The sequence below is a fragment of the Pipistrellus kuhlii genome, unplaced genomic scaffold (genome assembly GCF_014108245.1).
Source record: "Pipistrellus kuhlii isolate mPipKuh1 unplaced genomic scaffold, mPipKuh1.p scaffold_m20_p_2, whole genome shotgun sequence".
NCBI classification, from domain to species: domain Eukaryota; kingdom Metazoa; phylum Chordata; class Mammalia; order Chiroptera; family Vespertilionidae; genus Pipistrellus; species Pipistrellus kuhlii.
The window spans coordinates 92,164,547-92,192,327 of NW_023425515.1; the positions used below are offsets into that span (position 1 = coordinate 92,164,547).

Consider the following 27,781-nt stretch of genomic DNA (forward strand, 5'->3'; position numbering starts at 1 on the left):
GGAAGAAATAGTGGCAGAAAACTTCCCCACCTGGTGAAAGAATTAAACTTACAAGTCCAGGAAGTGCACAGAACTCCAAACAAAAGGAATCCAAAGAGGACCACACCAAGACACATCATAATTAAAATTCCAAGAGCAAAAGACAAAGAGAGAATATTAAAAGCAGCAAGAGAAAAGCAGGTAGTTGCCTATAAAGGAGCACCCATACAATTGTCAGCTGATTTCTCAACAGAAACCATGCAAGCCAGACTGGAATGACAAGAAATATTCAAAGTGATGAATAACAAGAACCTACAGCAAAAGTTACTCTACCCAGCAAAGCTATAACTCAGAATCAAAGGCCAGATAAAGAGCTTCACAAATAAAAAAAAGCTAAAGGAGTTCATCACCACCAAACCAGAATTATATGAATTGCTGAAGGGGGTTCTGACAATTCTCAGGGAAAAGGGGAGTGGGGGGGGTGTGGGAAGAGACTGAACAAAAACTGTACACCTATGGATGAGAACAATAGGGGATGGGGAAAGGGCAGAGGTTGGAATGGAAACCTGGTGGAGGGAAGCTATAGAGGGGGGGGGGAAGGAACATTTGTAATAATCTGAACAATAAAGATTTATTCTTTTTAAAAAGGGACAGTTCTGAAATTTGTCTAAATTTTTGGAAAAAATTTGTTTGATAATTTTGGAAGATGCCCAAAATTATTACAAGAAAATGAAATTCAAAGGAACTTGAAAAACAAGTTATCATGTACTTGTTACCAGTAACAGTCACTTTAACTAGTAAAAGTCAATAAATTCCTGCCTTTCTATTATGTCAATGATAATTCAAGTAGTAACTGATTAAACTACTTATAGAAAGAATGAAGATTTTTTAATTACACTGCATTTAGCTTCAGACTTCTAAAAATAATTCTCATTTAAATTCAAGCACTTAACCATCACTGCCACCACCACTAGCAATACACACACACAGAATGGTAGTAATTTAGTCCCTGAGGGAGGTAATGGCATTGGGAGCCTCCAGGATTTAGAAAGGAGTACTTGCTAAAGAACAGATGCCGTGCAAACACACTGTGCCTAACTTTACTGGAGAGATCAAAATGGAAGAAAATACTTCAAAGAAAATAGAATTCAGGATCTTCTGTGTACACTTGTTATTTGACTATTAAATGTACTCTATTTAGAACTGATAACCACTATATAGGCATATTCAAAAATAATGTTTTGTCTAAATTTCAGGTCGAGTAATTATGATTTATCTCCAGGAATCCCAATATCAGTCCAAACAGAAGAAAGCTGGCTTCAAGAAATGTCCAGAAAAAGGAAGCCTCGTGAGTAGTTTGATTTGTTAGCTTTTGCTGGGTGATGGGATAGCACATTGGGAAGAGCAATGTAGGCAATTGGTAAGTCCAGGTTTGAACCCCGGCCCCAGCACTAACATTGTGAGGACTGGGCAAGCTGCTTCACCTCATTCAATCTCAGTTTCCTCACATGCTGGCAATAATACTGCTTCTGTTATGTAGATCAAAATGAGGGTAAATGTTTAAATTCCTTGGCACTTAGTCTTTAAGAAATAGTAGTGTTATTGGTAAACCCCCTGTTGGTCTCAGGCTGCCTGTCACTATGTCCAATAACCAAGGCAGGGTTGAGTCATATAAGGCATTTATTGAGAAGGCCAGCCAACCAAGAAAACAGGGTGCTTACAAGCATTCACATCCTGTCGTACACAAGGTGCAGGGAACAGGATTATAAAGGGGAAGGGCTAGAGCAGTGATTCCCAACGTGAGGCACACACCCAAATTGCTCAGGGGGGCATTTGATTTTTAAGGCGGGCAATTCTTATCTATAACTTATTTTTAATAACTTATTTTTGCATTTCTTATGGCTCTAGGAGCCCCATATACAGTATATAAATATATATTGTCACATATTTATGCATTTCAGTTCTCATGTTTTGAACTTTACTTGCTATTTTTTCATCATTTCATATTATATTTTTAAACAGTTTCTTAATGATTTTTTCCTCAGTACTTCAGCTGTTCTTTCATTCTTTTATTTTTCTCTTTCATGGATGCCATGTTCTTTGGAAGCTTGTTTAGACCAAATTAATGGCCTTTTAAGCTTCCTCCACATGAATAAGAGCTCACTTTTTAAAATAATCCTATATAAGTGCCTAATATGCAAATTGTCTCCTCGGGTGGTCCTTTGACCAGGAGACCTGATTCGACTGCGCACTATGATGTGTGCTGACCACCAGGGGGCGGCATGGAACATGGCGGGCATTGGTGATGCAGCACTGGCAGCGGGGATTCAGATGCCAGGTGCCTTCGCGGAGCCTGCCCCACACTTGCACAGCCTCCTGGGTGAGCCAGGCCACAGCAGCATGGACCGTAGGGGCTGGTCAACGCCCTGTGGGTTCACACCTGGCTTCCTTGCAGTGCCACTGGGTGGTCCAGAGGCCGGGTTACGCTCTGGCCCACAGTATCCGGCTGCATTCACCGCATCCCCACATGGAGACTCAGGCACCGTGACTCAGGCAGAGGTGGGCACACAGGGGCCCAGAGGCCCAGCCGTTGTCCAGGGCCCAGAGATCAGTTGGGACTTGCCTGTTCACGCCAGACGCTCGCACTTCAATTGCCAGCCAAGCCTAGGGACAGCAACTATGCATGAATTTTGTGCACCAGGCCCTAGTAAAAAAAGGGGTGGGGGAGATCAGGATTTTAGAGATAGATGGAGCATATCTGTTTTTTTTTGGTTTTTTTTAAAGTCAATCTTCATTGTTCATATTATTACAAAAGTTTCTCATTTTTTCCCTCCTCCGTTGCTCCCTTCCACCCCACCCTCTGCCCTTTCCCCACCCATCATTGTCCTCATCCATAGGTGCACAGTTTATCTTGAGTCTCTTCTCACATCCCTATCTTCCCTTTTCCCCAAGAATCATCAGTTCACTCCCCTTCCATACCTTTGATTCTATTATATTCAACAGTTAATATTGTTCATCAGATTTTTTTTAAAATTTCCTTGGTTTTTAGATTCACTTGTTGATAGTTACGCATTTGTTGTTCATAATTTTTATCTTTATTTACTTTCTCTTCTGAAAGAATCTCCTTCAGCAATTCATATAATTCTGGTTTGGTGGTGATGAACACCTTTAGCTTTTTTTTATTTGTGAAGCTCTTTATCTGGCCTATGATTCTGAGTGATAGCTTTGCTGAGTAGGTTATTTTTGGCTGTAGGTTCTTACTATTATTCATCACCTTGAATATTTCTGGCCATTCCCATCTGGCCTGCATGGTTTCTGTTGAGAAATCAGCTGACAATTGTATGGGTGCTCCTTTATAGGTAACTACTTGCTTTTCTCTTGTTGCTTTTAATATTCTCTCTTTGTCTTTTGCTCTTGGAATTTTAATTATGATTTGTCTTGGTGTGGTCTTCTTTGGATTCCTTTAGTTTGGAGTTCTGTGCACTTCCTGGACTTGTAAGTCTAATTCTTTCATCAGGTGGGGGAAGTTTTCTGTCACTATTTCTTTCAATATGTTTTCGATATCTTGCTCTCTCTCATCTTCTGGGACCCACCCATAACTCTGATGTTGGTTCGCTTGAAGTTGTCCCAGAGTTTTCTTACATTATCTTCAACTTTCTGGATTCTCTTGCCTTCTTGCTTCTGTGGAGGAGTGTCTTCTGGCTCTTTATGTTCCAAATCTTTGACTTGATTCTTGCAATCTTCTATTCTGTTTTTAGGACTCTATAATATTTTTTTTATTTCAGACAATGTATTCTTTATTTCTTGTTGATCCATTATTATTTCTTGTTGATCCCTTATTATTTCTTGTTGATCCCTTATTATTTCTTATTAATCCCTTATTATTTCTAGTTGATCCCTTTTCATATCCTCATAGGTCTCGTTTATTTTATCGGCCTTTTCTAGGAGATTCTTGAACAACCTTATAAGCGTGGTTTTGAACTCTATATCCAGTCACTTTTTGTCCTCCATTTCTTTCATTTGTGATCTATTTCCTTGTCTCGGCATTTTCACAGCTTCCCTGATGGGGCGGAGTTTCAGGGTGGAGCCTACAGCCTTGGCTCCCATCAGCTACGCCCTATGTGGCTCCCGAGTCTCAGTATTCCTCAGGGTCCTTCAGTACTCACTGCAGGCACCTCTGAGAGTGAGGTGCCCTCGAGTTTTGCCTGCTACCAAACAGTCTAGTCTCTCCCCCAATGGGCCTGGAACTGGGGTTCAGTTCAGTTGGAAGTGGGATTGGAGGTGGCATTCAGAGCAGTCTGGAGCCCCTGTCTCCTTCCCGCCAGGGCAATCCAGCAGCACAGCCAACAGTCCTTTCTCTGCTCGCAATGTGCGTGCCTCCAGGGGCTCTGCCTTTCACTGCTCCCCCAGAGTTCCGCCTTCCAGCCCAGCTCCCTCTGGATGAGCCTGGGTCCCCAGGGTCTGGCCTAGAACTGGGGTTCAGTGCTGTTGGGTCTGGGGTTCGGCACAGTCCGGAGCTTTTATCTCCTTCCCGCTAGGGAAAGCCAGCCAGGCACTCAGCCTCCCCCTCCTCTCCGGCTCCATCCTCTCTGCTTGTCTCCATATCTTAGGCTTTTACAGCTCCTCCACTCTTCCTCCTGGTTTTCTCCTTGCTTCTCATTGTAGAATTTCCAGTCAGTCAACTTTCCTGTAGTTCTGGGTAATGTCCATTTTATATTTTAGTTGTATTTTATTGAAATTGTTGTGTGCGGCTGTGGTTAGGTGTTTACCTGTGCAGCCATCTCGGATCCTCTCTTGAGAAATTTAACTTTCTATTCACATAAGTATATATGTTCTAAGATTTAAAATAATATTATTATGTTTCAGATTAATTCAGGTGTTCTATCTACCAGATATAAGTTTCCCTATCAGTAATGTTTATGTTCCCAGCAAGTAATAATGTGCCATTATGTTTTGATACATATATTTATTTTTATTATAGAACATATAAATACTGTTTTTTAAATGTCAAACCATTAAATATATAATGTAAAAATTAAAATTTTAAGTTATTCCAATATACTCCTCAGAATTAATCTTTTTGCCCAGTGGCTCAGTGGTTGAGCATTGACCTAGGAACCAAGAAATCCCAGTTCCAGTCCCAGTCAGAGCACATGCCTAGGTTATAGGCTTGATTCCCAGTAGGGGTGTGCAGAAGGCAGCCTATCAATGAATCTCTCTCATCATTGACATTTCTCTCTCTCTTCCTTCTGCTCTAAAATCAATAAAAATACATGTTTTTAAAAAAGACATAATCTTTATGAACAGTCTTTCCTTTCAAGTTTTACATTTGCTTTGTGTTATATCACTTATTCATTACATGCTTTTTGAGCACCTACCATATGCCAAAGCACCTATCATAGGCCCAACCCTGTTCCTGGGAAACAACAGTGAACAAAACAAGCAAAATTCCTGTCTCAGTGATCTTCTATTAGAGTGTGGGGTGTGGAGGTAATGGTGAGATAAATAATAAAATAATTGAATATATAATACATTAGGTAAGTGCTAAGGAGAAAAAATCAAGCAGGTAAAGGATGGAAAATGTTGGGCAGGAAGGATGCAAGCTTATACAATGTGTTCAGAGAAATCTTCACTGAGAAGCTGAAATATTTACTCAAAGGCCTAAACACACACACACACACACACACACACACACACACACACACACACTAAAATAGGTGAGAGCATGAGCCATCACAATCTCTGTGGGAAGAGTGTTCTAGGCACAGAAAACAGGAAGTGCCTCCTAGAGCAAAGAGGCACCCTGTGTGGCTGCAGTGGAAAAAGTCAGGAGGAGAATCTTAGTGAACAAGGTCAAAGAGATAAAGCCTCTTCTTTAAGTTTTTTTACTGAACAGTATTCGTGCAAATCTTTTTCAGTGGGAATGAAGTGGGAAATCACCCGAGGGTTTGCACAAAAGAGTGACACAACCTGTCATAAAAATATTTTTTAAATGTTAACTATTGCCAATTTAATCTCTGTGGTCAATGTAATTTTGATTGGATTTTTTCATTGGAATTTGACAAGTTGATCCTATGATCTGGGTTGGCAATGTTAAAAGATAAATTGAAGCATTTTCAAATGTTTAAGTGTTTATTGAACAAATGTTCATCCAGATTGTGCAGCATAGACCAGGAGTTTAGGAACCCTCCATTGACAAGAACTATGGAAAGGTTTTTATAGAGGAGACACAGGAGCAAAGCAAGGAAATTATTTTATTGGCTACAAAGGCAGTGCTTACACTATTTGGGGAGCCTAGTTGGCTGTTTGTGATTGGCTGTTTTTAACCCTGAGATATTTTCAGGAATTGACTCTCGTTTAGGTTTCAGCTTGTTTACATCAGACAAGACACTGCAGCCATTTCTAATTTCTCCTTGTTTAATTAACAGTATTTGATTAGTGTACTTGTCCATTTTTTAAATGAATCTTTCTTTGTAGGTTTTTTTTTGTTGTTGTTGTTATTGTTTTTTTTTTCCAAGAGGACTTACATGCAGCTCTTATAAGTTTATTCCTAGGTACTTTTTAGTCATTTTATCAATGTAACAATTGGCATTTTTTTCTATTATATTTTCTAATTGTTTATGTCACTGCATTGGAAAACTGTTTATTTCTATGTGTTAATCTTCTATCTCTGACCTTCTTATTAATTCTATCAGTTTGTCTCTTGAAAGCCTGTTAGACAATTATATTTCCTGTGAATAACAGCAATTTTATTTCTTCTTTAATTTTTTTTTACTGACCAGTATGTCGTGCACATCTTCCCATGTTAGGGAAGATTGCTCTAATCTTCTGATGACTGCACAGTATTCATATATGTACAGTTATTGTAACTTATGTAACAATCTGATTGCTAGGTATATTTCACGGTTGGTTAGGTTTGGTTTGGTTCCTTGAGTTCTTCCCAACAGCAAATAATGCCTTAATGAAATTCTTTGTGCATTGATGTAGATCCTTGAATAATGTTATTTCATTGTAATGTTGATGATATTAAATCTTTATTGTTGAAAGTATTGCATATGTATAAACTCATTGCTTGTATATCAATAGCCAATGGTAAAATCAATTTTGTTATAGATCATTTCACTTAAAGTCACAGAACCCGTTGATGAGTTAAATTGAGATTTATATTGCACCAGTGTTTGTATTTCTATTGGACAAAATGCCTAAAATATATTTAAAATTATTTCAGATGCTCCACATAAAAAGTGTGTTACCTCTGAAGCCTATTCTTTCTACAGCAGCAGTCCTTGCCACCTCTAGCTCTGCAGGGAGACTTATCAGCCTCCTCCCATTACCACTGAGTGATTGTAGATTGTCCTCCCTGGTGGGATCCCTTGGCCTAGCCTGTGTCCTCTCACAATCCGGGACCCCTTGGGGAATGTCAGAAAGCCAATTTCAGCCCTGTCCTATTCAACGCAGGAGCTGCCCCCTAGTGGTGAGTGCACTCCCACAGGGGGAGTGCTGCTCAGCCAGAAGCTGAGCTCACCACTGGCAAGCGCAGTGGCAGTGGCCAGAGCCTCTCCAGCCTCTGCAGCAGTGCTAAGGATGTCCGATGGCCCTGGGGAGCAGGCCTAAGCCATCAGTTAGACATCCCCCAAGGGTTCCCAGACTGCAAGAGAGTGTAGGTTGGGCTGAAGGACTTGCTTTTCCCCCACCCTCACCCCCCAGTAAATGAATCTTATTGAGGTAGCCATTCTGACAGGTGTGAGGTGAGTTTGTATATCTCTGATGATCATTTTGAGCATTTTTTCATATAGTTTTTAGCCATCTATATGTCCACTTTGGAGAAGTGTCTATTTAGTCCTTTGCCCATTTTTTAATTCGGTTGTTTGTCTTCCTTTTGTTAAGTTGTATGGAGTTCCTTATATATTTTGGATATTAATTCTTTAGCAAACGTATCATTGCCAAATATATTCTCTCATGTAGTGGGCTCCCTTTTCATTTTGTTGATTGTTTGTTTTGCTGTGCAGTAGCTTTTTATTTTGATATAGTCCCATTTGTTTATTTTCTCCTTTGTTTCCTTTGCCCTAGGAGATGGATACCCAAACATATTGCTATGACAGGTGTCTAGAATTTTGCTGCCTATGTTTTCTTATAGGATTTTTATGGTTTTTTAATTTTATTTATTTATTTGCATTTATCTGTCCAATTCTCCCAACACCATTTATATATTTTTTTAAATATATTTTATTGATTTTTTACAGAGAGTTAGAAACGTTGATCAGCTACCTCCTGCACATCCCCACTGGGATTGTGCCCGCAACCAAGGTATGTACATGCCCATGACCGGAATCGAGGACCCTTCAGTCTGCAGGCCAACGCCCTATCCACTGAGCCAAACCGGTTAGGGCAGTGCTGGTTATCTTGACCCCACTTCCAAACTTCAGGCATAGGCCCCCACATGCTGTGGCCAAGGGGGTGTTCTCCAGGAAGCCCCTGGACTATCCTCAGCTCCTTGCTCTCCTGCTACAGGGGCCTGGCTGGCCCCTGGGGACAAGACTTCCCTGCAGCCTCAGCATCACCCATTTCCCCAGTCACACTTTCCAGCCCCAGGCCCCTCCTGGCTGTAAACAACCCTGGCATCTCCAGAGGCCATGCGCTGACTGCTCTTGTTGCCTATCATTCTTCCACAACCCCAGCTCCGGGATCAGGCTTCCCCTTCACTCCAACTACCAACATCACTGAGTGACTTCCAAGCCCTACGCAAAGGGCACCCTCGGCTGCTCACCTTCTTGTTCTCATCTCTTCTAGAACCTTCCTTTCTCTTTATTAAGGATGGGCTTTCAGACCTCAAAGATGCCGGACGGCTGTGGCCTTACAACTGCCATACTCATATTTACCGGGGTGGGGTGTGGACGGAAAGAGCCACATGCTAACCTGACAAGCTCAGGGGATTGGCAGTCCTCCCAACACCATTTATAGAAGAGACTGTCTTGACACCATTGTATGTTCTTGCCTCCTTTGTCAAATATTAATTGGGCATACTGGCTTGGGTTGATATCTATAATCTTTCTTCTGTTCTATCTATATGCTTGTTCTTGTGCCAGAACCAAGCTGTTTTGATTACGTGGATATAACTTGATATCTGATATTGTGATTCCTCCAACTTTGTTGTTCTTTCTCAAGATTGCTATTGCTATTAAGGGTCTTTTTGGTTCCATATAAATTTTTGGAGTATTTGTTTTAGATCTGTGAAATATGCCATTGGTAATTTAATAGGGATTTCATAGAATCTACATTTTGTTTTGGGTACTATCAGCATTTTAATTATGTTAATTCCATCAATCCATGAACATAGTATATTCTTCCACTTGTTTTTATCTTCCTCTTCCTTTTTTTTTTTTCATTGTCCTGTAGTTTTCTGAGTATAACTCTTTTATCTCCTTGGTTAGGACTTCCAATACTATCCTATATAATAAAGAGGTAATATGCACATTGACCCTCACGCCTTCATGTCACAAGATGGCCACCCCCACATTGTCACAAGATGGCGAGCATGGGAGGGCAGTTGGGATGATTGGGCAGTAGGGGAGCAGTTAGGTGTCAATAATGCCGGCAGTGGAACATTACGTGTCAATTAGGCCAGCAGGGGAATGGTTAGAGGGCTATCAGTCTGGCAGGCAGAGTGATTAGGGGCAATCAGGCAGCCAGACAGGTGAGTGGTTAGGAACCATCAGTCCCAGATTGTGAGAGGGATATCTCTTGAGGTGGTCCCAGATTAGAGAAGGTACAGGATGGGCTGAGGGACACTAATTTCATGTACTGGGCCTCTAGTGTTGAATAAGAGTCATTGAAAGCAACATCCTGTCTTATTTCTGTTCTTAGAGGAAATGGATTTAGTTTTTGCTTTTTGAGTATGATGTTGGCTGCATATTTATCATATATGGTCTTATTTTATGGAAGTATGGTCCCTCTATTCCCACTTTGCTGAGCGTTTTGTATAAAAAATTAGTGTTGAATTTTGTTGAATGCTTTTTCTACATCTATTGATATGATCATGTAATTTTTGTATTTTAATTTGTTTATGTGATATATCATGTTTATTGATTTGTGAATATTGTACCAGACTTGCATCCCTGGAATAAATCCCATTTGGTCATGGTGTATTATCTTTTTTATTATATTGCTGGTTCCAATTTGCTAATATTTTCTTGAGGATTTTAGCATCTATGTTCATCAGGGATATTGGCCTATAATTCTCTTTCTTTATAGTGTCTTTATCTGGTTTTGGAATTAGGATAATGCTAGCCTCATAAAACCAACTTGGAAATGCTCCTTCCTCTTGTATTTTTTGTAATAGCTTGAGGATGATAGATGTTAGTTGTTCTTTGAATGTTTGGTAAAACTCTCCTGTGAAGCCACGTGGACCAGGGCTTTTGTTTGCTGGAAGTTTTTTGTTTTTGTTTCTTATAACTGCTTCAATTTCATCAGTTGTTATTGACCTATTCAGGTTTTCTAATTCTTCCTGATTCCATTTTTGGAACATTGTTTTTTTGTTTTTTTTGTTTGGTTTTTTTTTGTTTTTTATTTTTTAGGAATTTGTCTATTTTATCCACATTGTCCAACTTTTAGGCATATTGTTATTCATAGTATTTTCTTACAATTCTTTGTATTTCTGTGCTATCAGTAATTACTGTTTTCATTTCTGATTTTATTTATTTGGGTCTTCTCTAATTGTTTCTTGATGAGTCTGGCTAAAGGTTCATCAATCTTGTTTATCTTTTCAAAGAACTAGCTCTTGGTTCCATTGATTTTTGCACTGTATTTTTTAGCCTATATCTCATTTATTTCTGCTCTAACCTTTATTGTTTATTTACTTGTACTTTTCTTGTTATTCTCTTTAAGTTATAGGGATAAATAGCTTATTGATAATTTTTGGTTTTTGTTTTTTGTTTTTTTTAGGTAGACCAGTAGTGCTATGAACTTCCTTCTCATGACTGCTTTTCCTGTGTCCCATAGATTTGGTGTTGTGTATTCATTGTCATTTGTTTCCAGAAAGTTTTTTATTTCTTGCTTGATCTTATTTGTAACCCATTCATTGTTTAATAACATGCTAGTTAGCCTCCATGTGTTTGAATGTTTTTGGATGTTTTTACTGTAGTTGATTTATAATCTCATGCCTTTGTGATATGAGAAGATGCTTGATATGATTTTACTCTTCTTGAACTTGTAGAGACTTGTTTTGTGACCTAACATATGGGCTAAAATGATCCATGTGCACTTAAGAAGAATATATACTCTGCAGCTTTGAGGTGAAATGTTCTACAATGTTCAACTCAATTAAATCCATCTGATCCAGTGTGTCCTTTAGAGTTACTGTTTCCTTAACTTTTTGTCTGGAAGATCTATCCAGTGAAGTCAGAAGGGTGTTAAAATTCCCTTCTATGACTGCATTGTTGTCAATCTCTCCCTTAAAATCCTCTAAAAAATTTTTTTTCTATATATTTAGGTGTTCCTATATTGGCTACATCAACTACTATGTTTACCAAGGTTATATCTTCTTTATACAATAATCAATCCCTTTAGTATTATGTAGTGACCATTATTTTCTATTGTAATACCCTTCACTGTAAAATCTATTTTGTCAGAGATCCAAGAGGGCTGCGCCCAGGTGAACACCTAGCCGCAGCCGCACACAACAATTTCAACAAAATACAACTAAAATATAAAACGGACATTGCCCAGAGCTACAGGAAGGTTGACTGACTGGAAATTCTACAGTGAGAAGCAAGGAGAAAACCAGAAGGAGGTGCGGAGGAGCTGGAAAAGCCCAAGGTACGGAGACGCAGCAAGCGGAGAGGACGGAGCCTGAGAGGAGGGAGGCCGAGTGCCTGGCGGGCGTTCCCTAGCGGAAAGGAGATAAAACTCCGACTGTGCTGGGCCCCCGACTGCTCTGATCCCCAGTTTTAAGCCAGACCCCGGGGACTCAGGCTCAGCCATAGGGAGCCGGGCTGTAAGGCGGAACCCCGGGGAAGTGGCGAAAGGAGGTCCCTGCGGTGCGCACACTGCGCACAGAGAAGGGACGGTCGGCTGTGCCGCGGGATTGCCCTGACGGGAAGGAGACTGGGGCTCCAGACTGCTCTGAACGCCACCTCCAACTCCACTTCCAACTGAACTGAACCCCAATACCGGGCTCATTGTGGGAGAGCATAGACTGTTTGGCAACAAAATAGATCACAAACGAAAGAAATGGAGGACAAAAAGCATCTGGATATAGAGTTCAAATCTACGCTTATAAGGTTTTTCAAGAATTTCCTAGAAAAGATGGATAAGGCCTATGAGGATATGAAAAGAAATCAACTAGAATTAATAAGGAGTCATCGAGAAATGATAAGAGATCAACAAGAAATAAAGAATACATTGTCTGAAATAAAAAATATTTTACAGAGTCCTAAAAACAGAAGGGAAGATCACAAGAATCAAGTCAAAGATTTGGAATATAAAGAGCCAGAAGACACTCCTCCACAGAAGCTAGAAGGCAAGAGAATCCAGAAAATTGAAGATAATGTAAGAAAACTCTGGGACAACTTCAAGCGAACCAACATCAGAATTATGGGGGTCCCAGAAGATGAGAGAGAGCAAGATATCGAAAACATACTGAAAGAAATAGTGACAGAAAACTTCCCCCACCTGATGAAAGAATTAGACTTACAAGTCCAGGAAGTGCACAGAACTCCAAACTAAAGGAATCCAAAGAGGACCACACCGAGATACATCATTATTAAAATTCCAAGAGCAAAAGACAAAGAGAGAATATTAAAAGAAGCAAGAGCAAAGAAGGTAGTAACCTATAAAGGAGCACCTATACGATTGTCAGCTGACTTCTCAACAGAAACCATGCAGGCCAGAAGGGAATGGCAAGAAATATTCAAGGTGATGAATAGCAAGAACCTACAGCCAAAAATAATCTACCCAGCAAAGCTATCACTCAGAATCGAAGGCCAGATAAAGAGCTTCACTAATAAAAAAAAGCTAAAGGAGTTCATCACCGCCAAACCAGAATTATATGAATTGCTGAAGGGGGTTCTTTCAGAAGAGAAAGTAAATAAAGATAAAAATTATGAACAACAAATACGTAACTATCAACAAGTGAATCTAAAAACCAAGGAAATTTTAAAAAATCTGATGAACCATATTAACTGTTGAATATAATAGAATCAGAGGTACGGAAGGGGAGTGAACTACTATTCTTGGGGAAAGGGGGAGAGAGGGGCGTGGGAATAGACTGAACATAAACTGTGCACCTATGGATGAGGACAATGGGGAGAGGGGAAAGGGCAGAGGGTGGGGTGGGAACCTGGTGGAGGAGAGCAATGTTGGGGGGGGGGAAAAAGGAACATTTGTAATAATATGAACAATAAAAACTTATAAAAAAAATAAAATAAAATCTATTTTGTCAGATATGAGTTCTGCTATCACAGTTTTTCTTTTTGTTTAAATTTGCGTGGAAAATATTTTCTATTTCTTCACTCTGATTCTTTCTGAGTCTTTTGATGAGGTAGATCTCTTGTAGACAGCATATAAATGTGTCATGTTTTTTATCCATTCAGCTATCCTATGTCTTTTGATTAGAACATTTAAACTATTTACATTTAATGTTATTATTGATAGGAACTTATTTTTCATTTTAATTTTTTATTCCTAGGTTTCTCTCTATATATAGTCTTCTTCTCCTTACAACAATCCCTTTAGCATTTTTTGCAGTGTTGGTTTGGTAGCGATAAATTCCGTTAGCCTTTTTTGCAGCGGAAAGGGGGTCTGGGAAGCTCTTTATTTCAGCATCTATTTTGAATTATAGCCTATAATCTTAGCTTCAGATTCTTGCTTTTCATTACCTTGAGTACTTCATGCCATTCCCTTCTGGCCTGTAGAGTTTCTGATGAGAAATCAGCCTACAGCCTTATGGGAGCTCCCTTGTAGTTAACAAATTGTGTTTCTCTTGCTGTTTATAAGGTTCTCTCTTTGTCTTTAATTTTGGGCATTTTAATTAAGATGTGTCTTGGCATGGGACTGTTTGGGTTCTTGTTTGTGATTCTCTGTGCCTCCTGAACTTGTGTAATCTTCACCAGGTTAGCGAAGTTTTCTACCATTATTTCTACAAACATGTTCTCTATCCATTGCTCTATTTCCTTCCCTTCTGACACACCTGTTATGAAAATATTGTTATGTTTCTTGTCTCCGCTCCCTTAAATTGTCCTCCTATTTTTTTTTTCCTTTTTGGTTCTCTGATTGAGTGGTTTTTTATTTCTACTCTGTCTTCTAATTCACTGATCCTTGGCTTCTTCTAATCTGCTATGTATTCCTTCCACTATGTTCTTTATTAGTGCTGTCATTCTTCATAGTTACTACATCTTTTCTCATGCCATTGAGCATCTTTACCATCATTATGTCATTACTCTATGTCTCATATAATTTCTTTTTTAATTTATTTTATTTTTTAACTTAATAAATCTTATTGCTTATTTTTTATTTAATTATTATCTGTGTACATATCTTACCATCACCCCTATTGCTCATATTATTACAATTGTTTCTCCTTTTTCCCCCCCATAGCTCCCTTCTACCCAGTTCCCACCTCACCCTCTGCCCTTACCTCCCCACCCCCATTGTCCTCATCCATAGGAGTACGATTTTAGTCCAGTCTCTTTCTGAACCTCCACACCCTTTCCCCCCTGATAATTACCTTTCTTTGCCCCTGATTCTATTATTCTCACCAGTTTATTCTGTTTCTAATATTTTTAATTTACTTGATTTTTAGATTCACTTGTTGATATATATGTATTTGTTGATCAAAATTTTTATCTTTCTTTTTTCTTCTTCTTCCTCTTCTTAAAGAATACCTTTCAACATTTCATATAATACTGGTTTGGTGGTGATGAAGTCCTTTAGCTTTTTTTTATCTGTGAAGCTCTTTATCTGCCCTTCAATTCTGAATGATAACTTTTCTGGGTAGAGTAATCTTGGTTGTAGGTTGTTGCTATTCATCACTTTGAATATTTCTTGCCACTCCCATCTGGCCTGCATAGTTTCTGTTGAGAAATCAGCTGATAATTCTATGGGTGCTCTTGCTGCTTGTAAGATTCTCTCTTTGCCTTTTGCCCTTGGCATTTTGATTATGATGTGTCTTGGTGTGGTCCTCTTTGGATTACTTCTGTTTGGGGTTCTGTGCACTTCCTGGACTTGTAAGTCTATTTCTTTCACCAGGTGGAGAAGTTTTCTGAAATTATTTCTTTAAATAGGTTTTCAATATCTTTCTCTCTCTCTTCTTCTGGCACCCCCATAATTCTGATGTTGGTACACTTGAAGTTGTGCCTTCCTCTGTTGGAGCCCAAAGTGAGTGGATGCACACAAAAAATTTGCAGTGGCCCTTTAATAGGGTGTCTGCCATCTCGCCCTGGCAGACAGCAACCCTGCTGCTTTTCACAGTCAGAAGTTATGTGAGCTTCTTTCTCAGTTTTGGTGCTCTGTGGGTAGGGAAGCCAACTTGGGATTTAGAACCCAGAGTTCTCAGTTAGAACCTCCCCCCTCCCCTAGCTAAGGTATCCCTCTGGGACTTTAGCTGCAGTCTGTGGGAGCCCAGCCAGCCCCTTCATTTCCTACCAGTCTCTATCCACTCTCCACTTTCCATCCTTGGTTATCATGGTTCTCTCCAGTTAGTCACCTCAGTTGATTTTTCTGGGTGGTTCTTCCATATTTTAGTTGTATTTCCAGTTTGGCCCTGCGAGAGTGTCAGTGTAGCTTCCATTTACTCCACTGCCATTTTGGAAAATCTGAGGCAGACACATTTATAAAAGTGAGGGATTGGAGTGGTGCATTTTCTTTCTTTGTTCCTTATTGCTGATAAAATGTTATTTAGCCTGATTGGGTATGGCTCAGTGGTTTAGCATCCATGGGGAACCAAAAGGCCACTGGATCTATTTTGGTCAAGACGTATAACTGGGTCATGGGCTTGATTCCCAGTAGGGGGTGTGCAGGAAGCAGACAATTGATGATGCTTCTTTCTCATCATTGATGTTTTCTATCTCTCCCTCTCCCTTCCTCTCTCTAAAAAAATCAATTTTAAAAAATGTTATTTAGAAAAAAAAAGAGACAAACTCAATAAGAGTATATATTTTTCAAAGAAATATATTAAAGGCCTGGTGCACAAAATTTGTGCATGGTGGAGGGGGGGGGGTCCCCTTCAGCCCAGCCTGAAACCTCTTGTAATCCAGGGCACCTCAGGGGACATCTAGTTTAGGCCCAATCCCAGGAACATCCCTCTCATAATCTGGGACCACTGGCTCCTAACTACTCTCCTGCCTGCCTGCCTGATAACCCCTAACCAATCTGCCTGCCTGCCTGATTGCCCCTAACTGCCTCTGCTTCAGCCCCCACCACCACAGCTTTGTCCAGAAGAATGTCAAAAAGGTTGTTCATCTGTCCAGTCTCATTAGCATATTACATACATGTATATACCCTGTTTCCCCGAAAATAAGACATCCCCTGAAAATAAGATCTAGCGCATCTTTGGGGGGGGAACATTAATATAATACACTGTCTTATTTTTGGGGAAACAGGGTACACACACACACACACACACACATATATATATATATATATATATACTAGAGGCCCGTGCACAAATTCATGCATGGGTGGGGTCCCTCAGCCTAGCTAGTTCTTAGGGCTGATCATGATGCTGGAGGTTGGCTGGCTGGGAGGAGGGGGCATGGGAGGTTGGCTGTGGGAGTACATTGACCACCAGGGGGCAGCTCCTGTATTGAGCATCTGCCCCCTGGTGGTCAGTGTGTGTCATAGCAACCATTCAACTGGTGGTTTGATTGGTTGTGTGGTCGCTTAGGCATATGTGTGTGTGTGTGTGTGTGTGTGTGTGTGTGTATATATATATATATATATATATATATATATATATATATATATATATATATATATATACCCAGTGCATGAAACTCATGCACATGCCGAAACTGGTTTGGCTCAGTGGATAGAGCGTCGGTCTGCGGACTGAAAGGTCCCAGGTTCGATTCCGGTCAAGGGCATGTACATTGGTTGTGGGCACATCCTCGGTGGGGGGTTTGCAGGAGGCAGCTGGTCGATGTATCTCTCTCATCGATGTTTCTAGCTCTCTATCCCTCTCCCTTCCTCTCTGAAAAAATCAATAAAATATATTTTAAAAAATCAATAAAATATATATTCTTTAAAAAAAAAAAAAAAAGAAAGAAAGAAAGAAAGAAAGAAAGAAAGAAAGAAAGAAAGAAAGAAAGAAAGAAAGAAACTCATGCACGAAGGGGTGGGGTTGTCCCTTAGCCCAGCCTGTGCCCTCTCACAAATTGGGACCCCTTGGATTGGGTCCCTAGGCCTGGCCAGCGATCAGGATCTAACAGGGCTTTCCTTCCCCCAGTTACTGGCAGCTGGCCCTGCTCCTGCTGCTGCCACTACTTGCCATCTGTGTGGCACTACACACTCTCCCTGCCACCTGTCACCTCCCTCTGCAGGTGACAGGTGTGGGATGCAATCACTTGGCTGGCTTGGACCTCTCTCCTTGGGGTGATCAATCATAAGGCCCCCAGATCGATCACACTGCAGAGGGAGGTCCTGCCCAACTGCTGCAGCATCACCAGTCAGGTGGCCTGTGCCTCCCTCTGTGGCTGCTGGCCAGGTGGCCTGAGCCTTCCTCTGCAGGGTATTCAATCATGGAGCTCCAAAATCAACAGCTTTTAAAGAGGAAGGTCCTGCCTACCTGGCCAGGGCTCCACGATTGATTGCCACACAGAAGGTGGCTTGGGCCTCCTACTTAGGGGTAATCACAGAGCCCCCACCCCCATTGATCTCACCCACCAGCGGCTTGGGCCTCCTTCTTTAGGATGATCGATCATGGAGCCCCCCATCAATCACCTCACAGAAGGAGAGCCCCCTCTGCAGGGCAATTGTGGGATGATGGCATGGCCCTTGGGCCAATCACAGCACACGTGCCTTGGCTGGCCTGGCACCAGTGTTTGTCATAGCATGGTCTTCTGGAAGGTCGTCCAGATGGTTGTTCTTTTATTCAGTTATTTGGTAGATTTGCATATTATAAATAAATATATATATATTTAAAATTATATATATTAAAAATTATATATATTAAAAATTATATATATTAAAAATTATATATATATTAGGGGCTGGTGCACAAAATTTGTGCACTGAGGGGGGGTCTCCTCAGCCCAGCCTGCCCCCTCTCACATTCTGGGAGCCCTCAGGGGATGTCTACTGATGGCTTAGGTCGGCTTCCCTTTGTGGGAGGCAACCAGGCTGATCAGGGAAAGGCACCAGCCCCATCACCCCACCGCTGGAGCCACTGTCAGTCACCGCAGCCACCAAGGTGTTTTCATCAACATGGACTCTAGTCCCTTCACCTTCTTTTTTTTTTTTATCCTCACCTAAGGATATGTTTCTACTGATTTTTAGAGAATGTGGAAGAGAATGGGAAAGACAGAGAAAAACATCAAAGTGAGATGAATACTTTGATTTATTGCCTCCTGCATGAGCCCTGACCTTGGCTCCAGCCAGGGAAGAGCTACTTAGGTACATGCCCTTGATCAGAATCTAACCTGGACCCTGTGGTTGGCAAACCTAGGCATTATCCACTGAGCCAAACCGCCTAGGGCAGGTTATGACATTTTTTAGCCCTCCAGCAGCAGACCTTTGTTTTTTACCCCAGAAGTGTGGTGGAAAAACCCTAGATCACCTTTTTAGATTCTTATACCCAAGTTACTAAGAATATTACCAGTGGCATACAGGGAGCTTAGCCAATGAGCGGCCAGAAAATGTTTCATCTGTAGTTCATACCCATCTCCTTCCATCTCCAGCTCTGTCCCTGCCAAGTCCTAAAGCCTCCAGTCCTTGGCAGGGCCCCCCAACTGGCTCAATCACCTGGCTCCACCCCCGGTCAAGGCTGAAAGCCTTTGGCTGAGGCTCGGGCCCTGAGCATGGACCCCAGCTGGCTCCAATCACCCGCAGAGATGCCCAGCTGGCTTGATCACCAGGCTCCGCCCCAAGCCAAGGATGAAAGCCTCTGTTTGAGGCCCAGACCCTGGACAGGGATCCCCTGCTGGCACCAATAACCTGAAGGGACTCCTATCTGGCTCAATTGCCTGGCTCCACACATAGCCAAGACCGCAAACCTCTGACCGAAGTTTGGGCTCTGGGCAGGGACCCTCAGCTGGCTCCAATCACCTGCAGGGGACCCCAGCTGGCTCAGATCACCCTGCTCCGATGGCCCAACTCTGACCATGGCCAAGGCTAGCAAAGGCAGGCAGAAAGCTTGGCTTCCTCCATTGCAGGGGAAACCTAAACCTCCCTCCTTCTCTCAGTGGCTGGCAGCCATCTTGGTTGGGTTTATTTGATATTTGCTCCTGATTAGCTGGTGAGTGTGGCTTGTGGGTGTAGCAGAGGTGTGGTCAATTTGCATATTACTCTTTTATAATATAGGGTTATATATTACTAGAGGCCCAGTACACAAATTCGTGCACAGGTGGGATTTCTCAGCCTGGCTGGCAGTCAGGGTTATTGGGGCCATCTTGCCCAATCCCTATTGAGGCTGATGGAGGCCAGTCGGCTGGGAGGAGGGACTATGGGAGGTTGGCTGACCATACGAGGTTGGCTGTGGGAGTGCACTCCTGCATTGAGTGTCTGCCCCCAGGTGATCAGGGTGCATCACAACTATTGTCTGGTTGTAACAGCTGCTTAGGCTTTTATATATATACATTGACTTCAGGGAGGAACAGAGAGAGAGATAGAAACATCAATGAGGAGAGAGAATCATCGATCTGCTGCTTCCTGCATGCCCCACATTGGGTACTGAGCCCACAACCTGGGCATATGACCTGAATGGGAATTGAATCATGACCTCCTGTTTCATAGGTCAATGATCAACCACTGACGCACACTAGCTGGGCTCATGGTTTCTTTTATATTAAACTTCTTTCCTATTTTTTCAGGATTAATGACATATATATACTTTTGACAGGGAAGAAAAAACGCACTATAAAGAAGGACACTGAACCTGAAAGTATGGCTGCTGTGTTAAGAGGTGAATGGATATTTGGCATCATGCCCTGTGTGGCAAAAGCAAACTGCTATTATGGAACCTACTTAACTTTAATGGTCCTCATGACTTTTAGAAAAGCCCTCCCCTTAATAATATATGCAATAAAGTGGTGAAAAGGGAGGGTTTCAGGGTATTTTAATGGTGTGTGTGTGTGTGTGTGTGTGTGTGTGTGTGTGTGTGTGTAGGGGGTGTGCATTTGCATGTGTGTGTATGAGTAAATGTGTGTTTGTGGGCCGGGGGGGGTGGGGGGGGGGGTGGGAAGGGGGGTTTAATGGGCTAGGATTTCCAAACTAGAGAAAATGGGATACAGTGCACAAAGACTTTAAACTTTCCTTCTAAATCTATCCTTTTCTCTTCAGAAAAATGGGTAATTAATCCAGAAGAGCTAAAACTAAATATTTTATGTGAGTTGGAGGTAAGAAATATTTCAGTCCAACTAGTAAATCATGCTCATGGTAAATCAATCATTCATCTTCATTTTCTCTTTCTGTGTCTCCCTTTGAAATTTAGTTTGAGGAAGACTTTATAACATTGTTTGAGCCTTCTCTGAGAACATTACCCAGTGTCGGGCCACCAACCTTTCTGGCATTCAAACAGGAGTGTTCCATTTTAGGCACTGACTTCAAGGTGATTTTCATTTTTTCTTTGTTTACTCTAATAAGTGAAGTGAAAAGGCACATGATGGTTTGCACAAAAGATAGTGAACATACTTTTAAAAACATAGGCAGAGAGCCCATTTACTTGAAATAGCATTTGGACAGGATAACTATGGTAGTTTTCTAGGGTTGCTGCCAAAAAGGGCCACAGACTAGGTGACTTAAAATGACAAACACGTGTTGTCTCCAGTTAGAAGTCCAAGTCAGTAAGTGCAGCATGCAGGAGAGTAGCCTTTCTTGCCTCTTCCAGGCTCCTGGTTGTAGTTGTCAGTTCTTATGCTTGACTGGCAGTGCCATCACTTCAGTTTCTGTCTTAGTTTCCCTGGAGGTCTGGGGGTCTGTGTCCAAGTGTTTCTTTTCTCCAAGGACACTAGCCATGTTGGATTAGGACCCACCTTAATGGCCTCATCTAAACTTAATGACATCTGCAAAGACCCCATTTCTAGTTAAGGCCACATTCACAGGTTCCAGGAGTTACAACTTCAGTGTCTTTTAGGGGGACACCATTTAACCTGTAAGAGTGGCCATAATGCCTGGAAACATAGATAAGATTTGGATTTGCCATATTTTATCATGTTAAGTGACCAATGCCTATCTTGGTGGGCAAGGAAAAGGTCATCTTAATAATTCCAACAGGATGGCACAGCACCCACTTCACCTCAGTGGTGAGGGACTGCCCGGTGGAATGATTATTTCCAAACTTGGGTGTTATGAACATGTGGAGAGTGCTGCACAGCCCCTACCTGGAAACCCCTTTGATTACTTCTTCTGGATGCACTAAGGTGCAGGCTTATTCACTGAAAACAAGATACCAATCATGTGAGATGGCCTGTGGCCAGTGCACTAAGGAATTGGTGGGTAATCTGTGTGGATGCTCTGAGGTGGTGTTCATTGCTGATTTGTGCAGCACATTCAACTGTGCAATTCTGGTGAGGAGCAACACATTGAATATATCATGTTATTTAATATCCACCAACATTTACTGTTTATATTTAGCCCAGGTTTAGTCACCCTATAGACTCTTCAAGTTGAAATTCTTTATTCAGACATAACACCTTCCTTCTTCTGAATCACAAAGGCTCGTATGCAGGGAAGTTACTCAAGCTTCCTTCCTGACACCTAGAGATATGCCTGAACATTAGGAAGGTCCCTTCTTCCAGGGAACTGTCCCTGCACTAGCACCTGGGCAGGGATGGCTCCTCCTGCTCTTCGGACAGACCTTCCAGGTTCTCTAGCTCAGGAGCAGAGCAAATGGCTTTCCAACTTTTCCCTCCTCTTCAAATGCAGATTACAATCCCACTCATGGTCTTTTGATGCATCTCCACCTTGCTTCACTCCAGGTAAAGGGATAAAGGGATCTCAGACTGAGGAGCTCACTACCAAGACCCTTGAATGGAACAGGTTGCAGATGTCCTGGCATTGTCAAGCTCTCCTGCCCTGCTCCATCATCTGGTAGCCATCCTGGATTTACTCCACCATTTCTCTATTACAAGACTTTACCACTCCACTCACCCACTAAGTCCTCTGCTTTCAGCTACATTATTGTGTCATTTTAATGGCTAGAGGTATTGAACTGTACTCCAGGGTGGTGAATCCTTGACTGTATTGGCCACCTCAGGTACACTTTGGCCCCATGATGGCCATTCTTGCCAATCCCAGAGAATGGTTTCTATGGCAAATACAAATGCCCTTGTGGTATTCATGACCTGTGAGCCATAATCTCTGTCTTTTCCTGAGACCTGTGCTGAGGCTTGCCTGCTTGCCATCATGACCTCAGATCACCAACATGCCAATAATGTATCAACCCCTCATGGAGCCACCTGAACTCCTAACTCCAGATCTCCTTATTGCTTTTTTTCTCCTTCCCCCTCTGGAATTACCTTCATAGCCAAGACAGGAGAATTCAGAGCCCCAATTTTGGCTTCCCCTTGAGAAAGGACTCTAATTTAGAATGGTGATCATTATGAATGGTGACCTGCATATGTAATGTCAAGATTTTTTTTTTACCTGGCACTTCCTAAAGGAGTTTATGGCATTCAAAATCTTAGACCATTTGCCTGCAATTTGATATATGTTATCTCCTGTCACTTGCATCTACTTACACACTGTATATCCCTCTCCCCAACAAGAGACTCAGATGTCAACATTCATTTCTGAAACTGTGCTTACACTAAGGAGCCATCCAAAGGACTAACACAGCTCCTGATGGGCTCAGCTGTACTCTGGTGAACTGCAGCAGAGAGAGGCCCTCAACACCACCTCAGCATCCTCAATCCTCACCAACTCATTAACAGAAGTGATGTCTCATTCTGGAATATATAGGTCTTGCCAGCTGGGTACCTTCTAGTATAGAATCTCAGGCTCTTGGAAGTTTCCCACCAACTATTTCTGGGAGACTTCAGGGTGTCTGACAGGAGCTCTCAAGTAGGTTTGCACATCTCCATATTCCTGCTGTCCTAATGGGCACTTACTGACCTGCCCAGAACCCTGGCTCCTGATGCTGCTTGTGGGCAGGTCTTCATTTTCCCCTCTCTCAAGGGAGAAGAGGAAGAGATATTGCTGACCTGTGAATTTTGTGGGCGTAATCTAAGAACATTTCTTTCTACTATGGATATTTATTCTGACAACAGTATCTCTGAACCATTAAAACAGGTAAGTTCTAAAGCATATTTACTGAGGAAAGTAGTATTATTTTAAATACCATTTTAAAATATATGTAGTATTTTCTCCTTGAGTTGCCATTCTTTAAAATTATGTGATAACAGTCAGGGAAACACAAATCATAAACACAATGGGATACAATTCATACCCACTAGGGTGGTATTAATAAAATGACAGACAATAACAAGTGTTGGCAAAGATATAGAGAAACTGGAACCCTCATATGCTATTGAAGAGGACTGTAAAATGGTACAGCTGTGTTGGGGGAAAGTTGGGTAGTTCCTCAAAAAGTTACAGATACAATTACCATATAATATACAAATCCATTCCTAGGTACATACCCAAGAAAATTGACAATACATGTTTACACAAAAACTTGTACACAAATGTTCACAGCAGCATGATTTATAAGAGACGAATGGTGAAAATAATTCAATGCCCTTCAACTGATGAACGGGCAAATAAATGTGGTGTATTCACAAAGTCAAATATTATTCAATCATAAGAATTGAAGTAATGGGGGGGAGACAAGATGGCGGCCTAGGTTAGCACCTAAGCTTCTGCCTCGCACAACAATTTCAAAAAAACAACTAAAATAAGAACAGACATTATCCAAAAGCACAGGAAAGCTGGTGGAGTGAAAAATCTACAACCAGAAAGAAGGAGAGAGGCTCACAGATTAGATTGGGAGCTGCAAAGCGCTGAGGGATACCAACAACAATCAAGACTTAACTACAACAAGACTGTACATGCAGTCTACAAAGGGGAGCACCAAGGGTGTCTACCTCAGGTAATTGGGGAGGCTGATAGAACACACTTCATTGAGCCATATAGGACACCAAACACACAAAGCCATCCTACCAACTCTGGGAAGCAAAGAAAATGCTGAGACAAGGAAATAGGTCTCAAACTAAAGAGATGAAGAACAAAAGACTGGATATAAAGTTCAAAACCATGGTTATAAGGTTTTTCAAGAATTTCCTAGAAAAGGCCGATAAAATAAATGAGACCTTTAAGGAGATGAAAAAGGATCAACTAGAAATAAAGAATACATTGTCTGAAATAAAAAATATATATTATACAGAGTCCTAAATACAGAAGATTGCAAGAATCAAATCAAATATTTGGAACACAAAGAGCCAGAGGACACTCCTCTGCAGAAGCAAGAAGACACAAAAATCCAGAAACTTAAAGATAGTATAAGAAGCCTCTGGGACAACTTCAAGTGAACCAATATCAATTATGGGGGTCCCAGAAGAAAAGAGAGAGCAAGATACTGAAAGAATACTGGAAGAAATAGTGACAGAAAACTTCCCCCACCTGGTGAAAGAAATAGACTTACAAGTCCAGGAAATGCACAGAACCCCAAACAAAAGGAATCCAAAGAGGACCACACCAAGACACATCATAATTAAAATTCCAAGAGCAAAAGACAAAGAGAGAATATTAAAAGCAGCAAGAGAAAAGCAGGTAGTTACCTATAAAGGAGCACCCATACGATTGTCAGCTGATTTCTCAACAGAAACCATGCAGGCCAGACGGGAATGGCAAGAAATATTCAAGGTGATGAATAGCAAGAACCTATAGCCAAAGTTACTCTACCCAGCAAAGCTATCACTCAGAATCAAAGGCCAAATAAAGAGCTTCACAAATTAAATAAAAAAATAAAAATAAAAAAGCTAAAGGAGTTCATCACCGCCAAACCAGAATTATATGAATTGCTGAAGGGGTTCTTTAGGAAGATGAAGAAGGAAGAAGATAAAGATAAAAATTATAAACAACAAATACGTAACTATCAACAAGTGAATCTAAAAACCAAGGGAATTAAAAAGCTGATGAACAATATTAACTGGTGAATATAATAGAATCAGAGGTATGGAAGGGGAGTGGACTGACGATTCTAGGGAAAAGGGGAGTGGGGGGTGTGGGAAGAGACTGAACAAAAACTGTGCACCTATGGATGAGGACAATGGGGAGTGGGGAAAGGGCAGAGTGTGGAATGAGAACCTGGTGGAGAGGAGCAATGGAGGGGGGGAAAGAGGAACATTTGTAATAAGCTGAACAATAAAGATTTATTTAAAACATTAAAAAAAAAAATAAAGGATCCAAGATGGCTGCTCAGGTAGACACCTAACCGCAGCAGCACACAATTTCAATGGAATAAAACTAAAATGTAGAGTGAACATTGCCCAGAGCTACAGGTAGTCGACTGACTGAAAATTCTACAACAAGAAGGAAAGAGAAAACCAGAAGGAAAATCAGAGGAGCTGAAAAATCCTAAGGTACGGAGACATGCTGCATGCACGCATGCGCGCAAGGAGAGGTCGCAGCCGGAGAGGAAGAGAAGGCTGGGTGCTGCCTGGCGTTCCCTAGCAGGAAGGAAATAAAAACCCCGGCCTAGGCTGAACCCCAGAACTGGCAGCGCTGAGCCCCAGCTATGGGCCAGACCCTGAGGACCCAGGCTCGGGCAGGGGGAGACGGGGCTGTGAGGCGGAATCCCAGAGGAGCGTCGAAAAGCAGAGCCCCCCCGAGTAGCGCACATTGAGCGCAGAGGACGGAATGTTGACTCTGATGCTGGATTGCTCTGGCGGGAAGAAACAAAACCTCCTGCAGTGCTGAGCCCCAGTTCTGACTGCTCTGAACCCCAGTTCTAGGCTAATCCCTGGGGACACAGGCTCAAGCAGAGGGAGACGGGGCTGTGGGGTGGAGTCCTGGGAGAGCGGCGAAAGGCCAAGGCCCCGGAGTAGCACACATTGCGCACAAGGGAAGGAATGTTGACTCTGATGCGGGATTGCCCTGGAGGGAAGGAAACAGGAGCTCCGGCCTTGCTGGGCACCAATTTCGACTGCTCTGAACCCAAGTTCTAGGCCAGACCCTGGGGACCCAGGCACAGGCAGGGGGAGATTGGGCTGTGAGGTGGAATCCCAGGGGAGCGGCGAAAGCAGAGCCTCCGAAGTCGTGCACATTGCGCGCAGAGGACGGAATGTTGACCCTGAAGCTGGATAGCCCTGGTGGGAAGAAACAAAACCTCCGGCGGTGCTGAGCCCCATTCCCGACTGCTCTGAACCCCAGTTCTAGGCCAATCCCTGGGGACCCAGGCTCAAGCAGAGGGAGACGGGGCTGTGAGGTCGAGTCCTGGGGAGCTGCAAAAAGCGAGCCCCCGGAGTCTCACACATTGTGCACAGAGGACAGTCTGTTGACTCTGATGCTAGATGCCCCTAGCGGGAAGGAGAAAAAAAGCTCCAGATTGGAGGAATGGGACGAGGAGCAGGAGCCCCTGCCAGACACCGGCCAGCAGGGCACCAGCAAGGAGCCGGGCGACGGGGCTCCCGGGGGGAGGAGGGTGCCCCTGGGCCTTCGACAGCTGAGCGTGGGCCACGGAGCTGAGGCCGGGGGCTGCTTCCTGGGCGGCACCAACCCCTGCAACAGGCTGAACCAGCACAGGAGCCCGCAGAGAACAAAGGGGTGCCACAGGCCAACCTGCTGAGCTTCTAGGACACGTGTCAAACACAAGGCCCGTGGGCCAAATCCGTCCCGCCAGGCCTTGCAATGTGGCCCGCACCGCACTGTCATCACTGCACTCTGCTGCGTTTCCATCACAATGACAGTTTATGACTGTTCAGTAAACCATTCGGCCCGCGATTTAGGCTGGATTTTAGATTTTGGCCCCTTCTCTGATTGAGTTTGACACCCCTATTCTAGGACAAGGAGGAAGAAACCGAAGAAATTTTCAATGTGAAGAAATCAAGTGAGAGCAAAAGATATTAAAATTACTTAAGAAAGAATACAAAGAAGATCTTGAAAAATCGAAGACTAAGTCAGAACTCAACTCAGCAGCCAACATTGCAAGATATATGCATTTTTAAAAAATAAAAGGACAGAATGTTGGAACTGCAGCAGCCAAGCCTAGAGTGGCCAGGCACAAGGCAGTGGCAGCCGGGCCCAGAGCAGCAACAGCCAGGCCCCAGAGCAGCAGCAGTCAGAACCAGAGCAGCAACAGCCAGGCCTGGAGAAGCCAGACCTGGGGCAGTGGCAGCCAGGCCTGAAGCAGAGGCGGCCACGCCCAGGGTGACCAGTCCAGGAACACCCAGGCCCCGAGTGGCCAGGCCCAGAGAAGCTGGGCCCAGAGCAGCCAGGTCGGGAGCAGCCAGACCCAGAACATCAGCAGCCAAGCCCGGAGCATTCAGGCCGGGAGCTTCCAGGCTTGGAGCAGCCAGGCCCGGGACAGCCGGGCCCAGAGCAGCCGGGTCTGGAGCAGCCAGGCACAGAGCAGCAGCAACCATGCTTGGAGCAGCCAGGTTGGGAGCGGCCAGGCCCGGAGCAGCAGCTGCCAGGCCCAGAGCGGCCGGCCCCA

General features: G+C 42.7%; 1 protein-coding gene across 1 annotated transcript in view; it reads left to right on the plus strand.

Annotated features, from left to right (window-relative positions):
* ERICH6 (glutamate rich 6) overlaps window positions 1–27,781 on the plus strand; it is a 69,258-nt gene that overhangs the window by 8,827 nt on the left and 32,650 nt on the right. Inside the window, exons 3-7 of the mRNA XM_045583797.1 lie at window positions 1,236–1,327; window positions 20,030–20,092; window positions 20,470–20,525; window positions 20,621–20,737; window positions 23,305–23,418. Of these exons, the coding sequence (XP_045439753.1) occupies window positions 1,236–1,327; window positions 20,030–20,092; window positions 20,470–20,525; window positions 20,621–20,737; window positions 23,305–23,418 (442 nt within the window). The remainder of the gene's footprint in view (window positions 1–1,235; window positions 1,328–20,029; window positions 20,093–20,469; window positions 20,526–20,620; window positions 20,738–23,304; window positions 23,419–27,781) is intronic.